The 13,432-nt window shown below is 40.7% G+C and overlaps 2 protein-coding genes across 2 annotated transcripts; one reads left to right on the top strand and one right to left on the bottom strand.

The window, feature by feature from the left end:
• Nucleotides 1-299: 299 nt before the first annotated feature.
• LOC306742410 (sentrin-specific protease 5-like) lies at nt 300-3,605 on the top strand. Its single transcript, XM_079224790.1, has 9 exons — nt 300-409; nt 514-619; nt 983-1,130; nt 1,266-1,313; nt 1,931-2,008; nt 2,318-2,455; nt 2,577-2,660; nt 2,773-2,823; nt 2,927-3,605. Exons 2-9 carry the CDS (start codon nt 537-539, stop codon nt 3,035-3,037), a joined length of 741 nt encoding a protein of 246 aa, XP_079080916.1. The 5' UTR covers nt 300-409; nt 514-536; the 3' UTR covers nt 3,038-3,605.
• A 2,651-nt stretch (nt 3,606-6,256) lies between these two features.
• Nucleotides 6,257-13,281, bottom strand: LOC306739940 (protein crumbs homolog 1-like; the record flags this gene model as incomplete). The annotated part of the gene is made up of 8 exons (XM_079222030.1): nt 6,257-6,509; nt 7,273-7,395; nt 7,524-7,565; nt 7,678-8,596; nt 9,715-9,880; nt 9,969-10,519; nt 12,008-12,973; nt 13,233-13,281. 8 exons carry the CDS (start codon nt 13,279-13,281, stop codon nt 6,257-6,259), a joined length of 3,069 nt encoding a protein of 1,022 aa, XP_079078156.1.
• Between the last annotated feature and the right edge of the window lie 151 nt (nt 13,282-13,432).

Here is a 13,432-nt window from a genome sequence, read left to right as displayed (position 1 = left end):
TCACTCGGAACACCAGTTCTTGTGTCACCTCTCGGGTGTGACACAGCGGAGTCTAACACGCTCAGAGGGCAGAACTCCCTGCTGAGTCAAATCCTGCCCACAGCTACAGTGCCGTCTCAGAAAACTGAAACTTATGTACAACTAAGTGAAATTACAGACCCTTTAAAACGTTCTCACACTGTCAAACTCCCGTTGAGTACAGACAGCAATGCATGTGTGTTAACTGCACATTTTGATGAACCGAGGACAATGGTATCAGTTCAAAGGCTCGAGGTTGACGGCCCATCAGGACTATTCACTACTGTCACTCCAGGTCAGGACCAGGCTACAAACGGAGGCACTGATGAGAGGATCATCAGTAAAAATACTTCTCAAACTGATGTCAGCCTACTGAGAAAAGGGATCCACGGTACATATTTTTTTTTCAGTTTTATAATTTTACCCTATTATTTTTGGTTTACATTTCTGTTTTTCACAGCTTTTTGAAATGCAAATGTTTCCATGTCTTTATAGAATTTCTTGAGGACTTCTACAGAATGTATGGATGTTTCATCCCATTACAAAAGAGAGACATGTTGAGGCATCTGGAGAGGAAGTTTAACACTGATTTCAGCAACAGGTACAATTTGTCAAACAACTGAATCCTCCTGTTTTGAATCATTTGGTTCTCTCTTAGCGTGATGAAAGCCTCTTATCTCAACAGCAGTAATTACAGCGTGTGTTATGTATCATTTTCATCTTTTGATTGTGTGTCATCCTGGCAAAATATGGTCCTGGAGACACCAACTGTAACGGGAACTACCACAGAAGCGGTTTGAGTACTTTGCCAGGTGTTAATGTCGTTCTGTCTGTATTTGAGATCAAATTGAAGGACTTTGAAGATTGGTGTGGTCCGAGTGGCTCGAAGTAAGGGGGTAGAAAGTGGGGAATCTGTCTTGATTGTATCCCTGGACCAATTCTATATTATTTTCTGTCTGTGCAGGAAAAATTTCATCTTCTCAGAAGTTATCAAATACCGAACTTCCAATGTTGAGAAGACTGTTCCCTCCTTCCAGGTGGTCTACAAGAAACACACACTGACACTGGATGACTTGTCCACACTCGCCAATCAGAACTGGCTCAACGACCAGGTCATCATCTAACACGCCAATACTTCAGTCTCTCTTATGCTTTGATTGGAAAGATATATGTGACGAAGAAAAGCCTGGATGTTTATGCTGAATGTAACTTTTACTTACTAAATGTGACTTTTGTTTCTGCTTCAGGTCATGAACATGTATGGAGAATTAATTCTGGAATCTGCCCATCACAAGGTAATCTTGAATGCAGATGGCATGTTTTAACTTGTTAACTTGTGTTTATTGTGCATTTTGTCTTTTTTGGCGGGGCTAATGAATCACACTTGCTTAAGATTGTAGGGCGGTGGAGAGAGAGTCTATAACATTACAGGTGCTGGTTTCTTCACATTTATAATATGTTTATTATTACATTTATATGAATATTTCAATTCATAAATATCACAGTTATTGTCAATACAATACACCTCTAATATCAATGTCAGCACTCCTTAAGCTCACTAACAGTTAATAAATATCTTGATTTTAATCCGCACAAAAGCCGTATAAAAAAGCGTGTAAAAATGATCGGTTATGGTTTTAAGGTTATATGTCGGACTGTTTCTTGGTCGGATGCAGTGATTTCCTTGAGAGTTTTCATTACTGTGATTTCAACATGCGACCAGTGAATACAGGGGCTTTTTGTAAAATGTTAATCAATCAAAACTTTCCTATAATTGTGTTATACAGTACTTCAGTCACAATTTTAAAAGTGCTATCAGGTTCAGGTCTTTTCTTTCTTTCTTTTTTAACACGTTTTTCTCGGACAAATCAATGGTGAAGGGTTGTAATCTCCTTTTTGTCCCGCCTCTTAGGTCCATTTTTTCAACAGCTTCTTCCACAGGCAGCTCATGACTAAAGGATATGATGGTGTGAAGAGATGGACAAAGCAGGTTTGGTCTAAGTTGGAAGTGGTGTAATGATTTATGTTATTTCTAAAGTTTTAAGTCTGCACGATCGAATTATTATGAGAAAGTATTTTTATGGCATATCATTACTATTTTATGGCATACTATTTACTATACTATGATGAATTATGAAACATTATGCTTTTCTTATGTCATACTGTAAATTCTTTTGACATGATGGTATGCCTTTTTATGACATGCTATACTATGACTTTTGGTATATTATGACATACCATAGTAAAAAAAAGTATGACACCATAGCTTAGTGGCTTTAACCCTATCTTCCTTTCACAGGTGGATTTGTTTTCTAAGAGTTTGCTTTTGGTGCCCATTCACCTGGAGGTTCACTGGTGTCTGGTGACAGCTGACATAAACAAAAAGAAGATCTGCCTTTACGACTCTCAAGGAAATGCCCTCCAGAAGGTTGCACGGGTAATTTCATGTTTTTTTGTTTTTGTCACAACAATCTACATAAAAATTTCAGCGTCTTTTCCTGTAGCAAGTAAAAATCTGCTTTACATAGTTTAAACAAAAAATGTTTTTGTTATGATAGAACATACTGAAATACTTGATGACCGAAGCAAAGGAGAAGAAGCATACAGATTTTGAAAGCGGTTGGGCAGTGTCATACGATGAGGTATTTCCTTTAGGTCTTATAGGCCGCCATGGTAGAATACAACATTTAGTGGCACAAGGGCTCAAAACATGGCTGATGGTGATGTCTCGTCTCCCTCTGTTGTCCTTTACAGATAATCCCACAGCAGACCAATGAAAATGACTGTGGAGTCTTTGTCTTGGAGGTACCAACATGCTTTCCAATCTTAATATGCATTACTTCAGTTATGGTGTCTGATTGTTTGAACTCATTACTTACTAACTGCATATTCTATTTTTTTCCTACAGTATTCTAGATGCCTTGCTCTGGCAAAACCACTGCAGTTTTCACAGAGGGACATACCAAAGATACGCAAGAGGATTTACAAAGAGCTCTGTGACTGTAAGCTCCATGAATAGGCCTGACAACTATCTTGCAGTAGTATGCACACATTGCATGTGCTGCTACTGATTATGGTAGGAAATCAACCATCCACATGTGACTCTGTTTATAGCTTCTCATGAGCAGAAGCTCTTCAACAGTCTTCCAGCACTGACTGCCATGGCTGAACTTCTCGTAGTGTCTTATATCAGGTGCGCTGATATTGCTGAATCTTTGTATGATAACTGTATTTATATGATCAGAAATCAATCAGGAATGTTTTTGAAGACAAATAACTCCGTTCCTGTTAGACTTTGACTCGGAGTTTACACATCTACAGTGCACCATCAGAGCCTTCCCGAATGGACTGCCCCTCCAAGTGAATCTCTTCTGTCAGGGTCCTTGTCTGTGTTTCAGTGTGTTGCTTACTTTCTGATATCTGATCACCTTATTTGTACATTTATTTAGTCGAGTGTTGCTTTGTTTGACATTGGTTTGCATCATAGTTCACCTGTGAGCACCAACTTTAAAAAAATGGAGGCTATTTTATTTGGAAAGAAAGTCAAGTTGTCCAACTAGAAATGTTGTCCAAATAATTTATTTGTTTTTTTGCACAATGGAATTATGTTTATGAAGTTGTAAATAAAAGCAGACAGTTTGCAAACATTTCACAAAGTTTATTTTATGTTTTGATCTTACAGATCAGATTCCGTATGGACCGCATGCAGAATAGCCTTCATTTATATTAGGGTAAATAGATATTTGTAAATACGCAACTTCCTAGCTATAGACTAGTATTTTATTCATATCCAGTAGATTATAAATGTATGAGTGTCCCTGAACAGTTATAAAACATGGATCAGAAAGCAATGCTCCAGATAAAAAGTGGAAAATTAATGTACAAAAGACTTAAATGTGTGTTTTTTAGTATGGCAACCAGATAAAATGTATAAATACACTAATAAATATGGTGCAATAAGTATGGTAAATCATCACATGATTTTTGTTCAAATCTACTCCAGTGTGACCCTCTAACTAGACCAAGTTTAGTGCAGTTCATCATAATAGACATTGAGGGGCCAGATTGTTGCCGTGGAATGCCCTCTTAATTTGTGGTTCATGGTGGAGGCAGGACACCAGCTGGAAGAGGCTCTGCCACAGGCCCGAGAAGATATAACAATGGAGATTGGTCATGTCCATTTAGCAGTATATTCCTGTGTAATCACAAGTAATAAAAAATGTATGTTGGAAAAAGTATGTAAAAAAAAAAAAAAAAACTCGCCATAAAAAGTAATTTAGGTCGATACAGGTCATAAAAAGGTCATAGTGTATAACATGACTCTTTCTACAACTTAATGTAATACTGTTTATTTAGCTGAAAAGCTGATTATGTTCCACATATTAAAAGCTGTCAAGTTATACAAAACTAGTTTTTTTTTTTACACACTATTATATTTGTTTTATGACATTATTATAACATACTACGACTTGAAATAACCTGTTGTACATGTTTTATGACATACAGCGGTCTTACCTTGTCGTGACAGGTAAAGCTGACCAACAGGTCTCTGGTGAAACTCATAGAGAAATCCCTTGTGAAGCAGAAATTATTACAGAAACATTGATGAAAAGAAAAACACTTTATAATCTAGGAGCTAAAGACTCTGTAGACATGCATGCTAAAGAGTTGATGAAAACAAACTGAAGACCACTTGGAGAGATGAGAGGCAACAAGATCTCTCTTCTTGGTTTGAGTGGTGGCGTCAAACTGTCCGGTAGCGAGTCCATATCTTATCTTAGTCTATGGCCCACACTAAACTCTGGACAGAAGCACAGAGTGCACTCATTAGTTGGGAGTTCATCAAATCCAGAATAATCGTTGCAAGATTTCCCCTCCCAAAACCAATTCAAGTCATACAATGTTATGCACACACCAGCAACACTGATGTGGAAATAAAGGACCACTTCTATAATCAGCTACAGGCCAGGAAAGACGAAGACATCTTAGTACTCAAGGGAGACTTGAATGCAAAGATTGGAACAAACAGCAGTGGTTAAAAATGTGTAACAGGAAAGCAAGGAATTGGCAGTATGATCAAAAACAGTGCAAGATTTGCAGACATCAACTTAAACTGAAGCAATGTAACATGTCTGGAGACACTAGAGTCAAATTCATGATCAAACTATTCTAGCACATAGAAACAACTGAAGATCACCAGATAACCTTACAAAACACTCACCAACCCCTGCAAGAAGATGACCCAAACATCTGTGTAAAAACACTATGAAAGCCTTTAAAGCGCATGGAAGGAGACATGTATTATAGTGGGAAGGAAACAACAAACCTGGGTTATCAACAGCAGCATTGAAAAGAATAGAAGAAAGGAGGAGCATGGAAAAAAGGCCCAAGACACTGGCCTGTGATCCGCAAGGAGTATAAAGGCAGAAGTAAGTAAGTATAGTTTATCTGTTAGCACCAGATGAATGGAAAGAAGCTGTATGTATTTTGTTTGCAAAGAAAGTTAAATTGGCACTTTGGAATCACTGTCCAACTTATTCTTTTTTTGTTTGTTCGCATAAAGGTTTATTATGTCTTCATCGTACAGATCAGGTTCTGTATGCACCGCATGCAGAATAGCCATCATTATTTATATTAGAGTACATCGATATTTGTAAATACACAACTTCCTAGCAATAGACAGGTATTGTATTCATATTCAGTATATTGTAACTGTATGTGAGTGTGACCCAGTTAAAAACATACACTGATAAGAAAGCAGTACTCCAGATAAAAAGTGGAAAATTAAGGCACAAGACAAACTCGCTAACGTGTGGTTTTCACTTTGAGAACCTTATAAAATGTATGAATATATGTACTGTATCGAGCAATTCATATTCATTAGCAAACAAGTCTGTTCACAACATACTAGACACTAGATACAATAAAATACAGTTTCACACATAATGTATATTTACTGCAATTGTCCCCCTTCTCTTCTTATGAACTCTTTCTTTTTTATAGAGCTGGGATCATAACAATAACTTTCACTAAAGCTGAATTCACCAATCGGTGTTGTGGCTCTGTCCTCCTTCTCCCTTCAGTATAAAGCTTCACAGAGCGCCTGATGTACTGTGTGCAGGGTCCTGATCACACATTACACGTTTTGTGGGTTTAAAATGTGTTCATAGGTACTCCAGTGTGACTCTCTACCTAGACCAAGTTTCATCCAACTTGATAATAATAGAGAGTCCGGGGCCTAGTCGTTGAAGTAGATTGCCCACTCAATTTCTGGCTCATCGTCAAGGCGCATCACAAGGTATGACACCAGCTGGAAGAGGTTCTGCCACAGGCCCAAGAAAAGGTACAGGTAGAAGTCACTGATGTCCATTTGGCAGTGTATTCCTGAGTAATTCGAATCACACACACACTCAAATCTGTTCACGTAGTTGATACAGAAGCCTCCGTTCATACACGGGTCCGAGGCACATTCATCCACATCCTTCTCACACCTGCAAGGAAACATAGGACAGCAGGGGTTATAGAACAAAAACAAGAAAATGCACTATGTAAAACAACTCTAGAAAGGAAGTATATATATATATATATATATATATATATATATATATATATATATATATATATATATATATATATATATATATATATATATATATATATATATATATATATATCTGGCTCCATAGCTGCTAAAGGTTCACCAGTTAGATGCTAACTTTGTCTGTCCGAAGTTTGGGACTGAACAGGCAGCATACAGGTAGTTTTTACAGGGTTTTTTTGTGCTGAAAACAGCTCCCCGCTACATCTAAAAACAACACTGATGAGAGCAGAGAGAGTGAAGGAAAACAGTTAAGTTTCTGTCTATGAAGTCAAAACAATGAGCTGAATGATACTAAACACTCTCTGTTCAACTGAGGGGAACTACAAACTTAGGTAATCACAACATACTGTAGGTTTGTCAATCCAATGATAATATCAAATCATTGTTGATAGAAGCTTTAAGATCCGTCTGGGATTTGACAAGCTTTTCTGGCTGATGATCCTGCTTTTAGTTCCCATGATTCTCATGTGTGCAGGTATCAATTATTCTGTATTCAAAACCTAGAAAATTATTCCAATTCATTTTTTCAACATCAAGTCTGGGTGGCTTTGTTTGGGTTAGCGACCCCATGTGGGGCCATTAGGTTCTGACCCCCAGGGTAGAGAAACCTTAAGGTCAGCAGAGAGGATTGAATATAATGATGCATGTCCTACCACTGTCCTCTGAAACCAGACAGGCAGTAACAGCTGTCATCTGCTTCTGAGCAGTTTCCTCCATTAAAGCAGCTGTAGTTCCATCTTGTACCCGTGCACGTAGATACAGGCAACTGAGGAAGCCTTAATAAAAGAACACAGCATGAAATGTCAATGGCCTCCAGCTTGGCACTGGTGGATTCAATGTTTACTGGGTTAAGGGACACAATGGAAGTGGGTTTATTTTCAATATTTTATGTAAAAGCACTTACGGATTGGTCTCAATGTACCATGGGATTTCAGGAAGTTTCTCCCTGTAAGAGATCAGTTTGTAAATCAGTACAACTCAGAGCTCCTAAACCAATTACAGGTGTATGCTATAAGCTTTATGTCATATGAGATATTTACAAATGTGGAAGAACTCACTCGCAGTATTCTCCCGTCAGATTCTGAGGGCAGAGACACGTGTAGCTATTGAAACCTTTGAGGCACGAGGCGCCTTGGCTGCAGTTGCTGTTTTCACACATATCAGCTTCTACCTCACACTGTATTCCACTGTATCCCGGCTTACACACACACTTGAATCCCTCATGCAGGTTGATACAGTTGCCATAGACACAGGGGCTGGAGATGCAGGTGTCTGTTAGGTCTTGACAAAATGGCCCTCTCCACTCAGAGGGACATGTGCAGCGGTGCAGGTCAAACATGTCCTCACACACACCCTCGTTATCACAAGGGTTGGGTGCACACACACTGGCTCCCCAGCAGCCATATCGTGGGCCTGCGTTGCCGTTTATCATCGCAAACTGCTCCTCCTGAGGTCTGGGGAGGTTCAACTCTGTGTTCAAGTAGAAAGGGAGAGGAAGGCCTCCAATCTCCACCGGGCCCAGACAGCCGGTTAGGTTCACTCCGGTGTCCATGCTCAGTCCTCCCAGGAAAAGGTCTGCTCCCTCCCGAAGAAAGTCCAAGTTCCCCGCAGCTGTTTTGGACATGTTTGGCTCCTCCTTGCCGCCATCCACAGCCAAGATCCACCTGGAAGTCGGGAGTATCTGGTTCTCCATGCTGAGCTCCACAGTGTGCCACTCTCCATCACTGAGTGGACCTTTGCTTTGAACTGTCACCTTGCAGAAATCCTTGCCAGCCCCGGACTGGAGCGCCATGACCACATGAGCATTCAGGAGGGAGACGGTGAGGTCGTCGGTGTCCCTCTGTGCATGCATTAAGGTGGCACTGGACTGTCTTGTGCGAAAGCTGAGGGAGACGCTGCTGAGTCTGCTCTTAATCTTCCCATTGCTACGGTAGTGCAAAATACTGCTTTCAACCAGAAATGTCACATTAGACAAACCTGAGGGAGAAAAATGCAAGAGACTTAATCATCTGAAATGAAATTGTACTTTTTTTTTTTAATCTACTCCAGTGCCAGTACATAGTCCCCATAATCATCTCAGCTCTGAAAACTGGTTTTAAAACCTTAAAGATTCACTTAACACTGGCTGTAAAGGCCCTCTCAGGTTGAACGTTTCAAGCCTGAAGCATCTGTAACCACTTCCAACGATGATGTCACAGTGTCCTAAAGTACACCTGGACATCACTGCAGGCAAACAGGTAAACCAAGAGGAAGTCAGTCATCATCAGACAAGATTTTCAGGGAGTGTTCATTTTGTTTTTCTCAATAACATTTAATACTCATCATGATAGCAAACAATCCAAGTTTAAGTTTTGCAAAAAAAAAAATTATAATTAAAAAAACATACTTTGTTAAGAATTTAACACTCAAAAAGTGAAAATCTGTTTCATCAGATAGGCAATAACCTGACAACTTTCATCACGCTTTGATGCATTGCTCATTCTTGATTGGTTCATGGTAATATTGTCTTTTTCAAACTGAGCTCCCTTCAAACCAGTGCAAAAAAATTATATAAAAAATAAATAATATATGCTAAATATATGTGGAAATAGAAGCACTTGTGAATAACAGACACAACTTCTTTGACTGGCAGCTACTCTGGATCAGCAGCTCCTTTTCTCTGTGTGAACATGTGACATCTCTAGGAAGACTTGCCATTATGAATTTCCACAGACTTGTGGTCTTAATCTGACCAGGGATTACAACGTTTTACAGGAATCCTGTGTAGGATCCCTGCCTCAAAGCTGTTCTCTTCTGTAATCATTCACACTGTAATTAATCAGAGCTGCACCAGTGAGACTGGAGAGTCCCACCAGTGGATACAAACCAAGATCAGAAATGGGCTAGTATTATGAAAGGCATCCACATTTATTATGGATCCTCTATCTAATATGTTTACGTGTCAGGGTGGCTGTACACATCATACTATTCAAAGCATTATCCTCAGCCATTCTTAGCCGGACTCTGAGACTTTTTAATCCCATGTATTTTTAGGACAATGTTCTTTTCTAAAACAGGAATAGTGCAACAACAGATCCTCATCTCAGTGCACTCACACTCGAAGCCCTGAGAGCGGTGTTGACAAATAGCCGTGGCGGGGCAGGGAGACAGCTCACACCATTTCACCTCCTCGCAGCGCTGCCCTGCAGTGTTGGCGGGGCAGTTACAGATGTAATCGTCCCACATGGAGTAACACACTCCTCCATTGAGACAGGGGTTGACCTTATGGAGAGAAAACATCCTAAATAAATCAAGACTCTTATCAGTGTCCTCAGTCATTATTATTATTAAAGACCATAAAATGACTCACTGCACAGGCATCGTCACTGCTGCATCCTTGTGCAACGTTGACGAGTTGTTCGAGGCTGTAAGATTCCACTGGAGTTGCGATGGGATAGAACTGCAGTCGCTTGCTGCTAATCCTCAGGTCCTGGACACATCCCTTAAAGTAGCCACCAAACGAAGCAGAGGCCCTCGCGTCCGGTAGCCCCCCAACGAAAACCAGATCCCCAGGATGGGTCTGGATGGGCCTAATTGGCACAGAGCCCCAGCTCTGACCTGACTGGAACAACATGGCTACCATTCCTTCTAGCTTCACAGTCAGCAGATGGAAATGACCATCACTGACCGGGCCCTGACCAGCGAGGGTTTCAAAGTTGTTGACCTGAACTTTGACCCTTCCCTCTTCCAGCCACAGGCGGAGGTACTGGCTTGTGCTGTTGGCCAGTATGAGGAGCAGGCCACTGGATTGTCTGGTGCGAACAAACATGGATATAGTCACAGCATCATTTGGGTCATCGTCCAATGAGAAGACAGCAAAACTATCCAGGTCTTTTTTCCCAAACCTTGCAGTTATATACTCTGCACAGGGAAGAGAGAGAAAAAGCCATGAAAGTCAAACTTAACCAACACCTGATGAAAAGTAGCCTACATCTAAAAAAAAAATAGTATAACATTTTGGAAAATATGCTTCTTCGCTTTCTTAACAAGAGTCAAATAAGAGGATTGATACCACTCTCATGTCCATTAATAGGAAGCTACAGTCAGCAGCCGGTTAGCTTAGCTTAGCCCCAGTCTCCACCTGGCAACTGCTGAGAGGAGAGGATAGTCCAGCACACAATCCCCATAAAACTGCAAATTGTTGGTTTTACACTTTTACAGTTAAAATAGATGAGAAACAATGTGTTCATAGAAATATTTATCCCCCCTTAGACCTTTTTTTCAAACTTGACAATTAACATTCTAAAGGAGCCCTTTTGTATTTCCTGTAAAAAGTGTGTTAATCATGGAGGTGACAGGAAGTAAACAGGGTCCAAAGTTGTTTCCTCAACAACAGAATGGAAATGACAAGGTTTATATATCGAAGCTAGCCTGCTGCTGGTTGTAGCGTCCTGTTGACAGAAATGAGAGTTGTATTGATCTTCTCATCTATCTCTCTGCCAGAGAGCTACAAACTGTACATACCTGCAGTTATCAATGTTATGAACCATAACCATTCATCAACTTAATGAGAGCTTGTTTTAACAGACAGGTGAAGTTATATTTCCAGCTTTGCTTTGACAATGAATAATGCTCTCTGTTCATTGAAAATAAGAAGCTTCTGAGAAAACCAACCTACAATAATCCTTCTTCATCGCGTGAACCACAAGACTACCTAATTTGTCAAAGGAAGGCATGCCAGGTGAGCTCCCGAAACCCACGTTTTTTTAATCCTCAGTCCAGGTGTTGCTGAATGCCTTCTAATTGCATGACTGTTTGGCTGAACGCAGTGCTATTTCTACTGACTCTGTAAGCTCCTTTAAAGTCTTCTGACTAATGTTATTATCCTGCCGGGTAGCTTTCCAGCCATTTCCAGTCATTGAGGTATCTCCACTGACGTGACGAAGGTTGAACTTGACTTGACCCATATCTGTTTTTACAGCATATTTTGCTGTAATTATGTCTGGAGGTTTTCCATTTGAATACTATAATTAATGAAAACACACTCCACACGCATTTCAAAGTCAGTCAAACCTTTTGAGATATATCTGTTTACACGGTTAAGAATTCTGTTTGATGTAAATCTAATGCTCATTTAAAACATATGAGACCTACACATCATACACAAACACATCATGAACCAGCTCCATCGTCCTTGAAGACTCTTGCTTGTCATAGCTCCACTATTTCATTTATGAAACATGTCTTATAGTTGTACAGGTGCCAAAAGTGGTAATGCCTTCTCAGAGTATAAAAACAAAGTTTGAGAGGTAACTTAAGTTTACTTGGGTTTTCTAATCGGAAAGAAGCAAACATTTGAGAACTGTAACCTCCTGGTTGCATTAATCTTAATCTGTGTGAACACCTTACCCTCTGCACAGTTGTTTCCCTCATATGGCCTGTGGCACTCACACATGTAGTTCCTCCAGCCCTGGCTGACGCAGCGCCCTCGGTTCTGACACGGGCCGTCATCGCACTTCTCTTTGTCGCTGCATCCCACAGTGATGTTTTCCTGGATGTTTGAATCATCTGGTAATATAGCAGACAACACCAGATGTGAGTCCACAAACACATCTCTGAAGCAGCCCAGAAAAGAAGGCGGGTAGTCTGCTTCATCTGCTACTCTGCCCGAAGCCCAGTTCCCACTGATTGCTCCTATGAAGAGGCTTTGACGAACTGTTCCTGGCTCGGGAAGAGCAGAGGCTTGCTCAAGCAGCTGGACTTCAGCGCTGGAGTCTCTGGTGCAGCTTCCTTCAGTGCAGAGCAGCCTGATGAGGCTGACCACGCCACCCAGAGATGCTTCAACTGTGTGCCACTTGCTGTTGGACAAGTACTCTGGCAGCTCCTGAACCAGCGTGCTGGAGCCTTGACCTCTCAGACTGCGGAGAGAAAGATGCCCATCCATCAGCTCAATGCTGAGGAGCAGGTCGTCCACTCTGCGCTGCAAGAGGGTGCCGACTTGTCGTGCGGTCCTGAAACTGAATGTCACATTAAGAGGAACCTCCGGGTCTAGAAACTGAGTCTCTATGTACATGAAGCCTCGGGACTCAAATGAGAAGATAGTGGGGGTCTGGCATTGAGGTCCTGTGAAGCCAGCAAGGCAGACACATGTGTGCTGATCATTGACAAGTAAGGGGAGGCATATTCCTCCATTCTCACATTGGTTGTCATCACATCCTGAAAGTGCAGTTGTGCAGTTCTCTCCTCCATATAGGCGCCCATTTTGGCGATGTTGGGAGCAAAAGCATCGGAAACCTCCATTGTGGCTCTCACATAGACCACCATTTTGGCATGGCTGCTGTTCACATCCGTTGATGTCCTCATCGGAGAAAGTGCCTGGAGAGAAAAAATTAAAATAATAATAAAGTAAACGGCATGCGATTTTTTATTGCACATGTCGTTAAGGTTCACCACTCAATCACAAATATGTGTGTAAAAGAAAACTAAACTATTAATATGAGAAACCAAAACAACAACAACAAAATACATAACATGATAACTACTTAATTTAAAGTTTGTATACAATCTTGTAAAATATTGTGCATTACGCTATACACTTCATGGACGCCTCAGCTAAAGTGTATCCAAACATTACCTGCATATAGCAAACATAACATCCACACTTGCACACTGAATCTCAACATCGTCCTCAACAAGTCCTCCAAATTAATAGATGTTTGGCAATATCTTAATTTCAGTCAAAGACAGGAGTGGAGCTCTCGTGTGTGCAGCTCCATCTTCAGCTCTGCTCCTCCGCCATGCATGTGCTCACTGAAATGCTTGGAGCGGTGCAAG

Source organism: Taurulus bubalis (genome assembly GCF_910589615.1).
Source record: "Taurulus bubalis genome assembly, chromosome: 1".
NCBI classification, from domain to species: Eukaryota; Metazoa; Chordata; class Actinopteri; order Perciformes; family Cottidae; genus Taurulus; species Taurulus bubalis.
The sequence above is the reverse complement of the archived record's forward strand: the minus strand, read 5'-3'. Positions and strand labels throughout refer to the sequence as shown.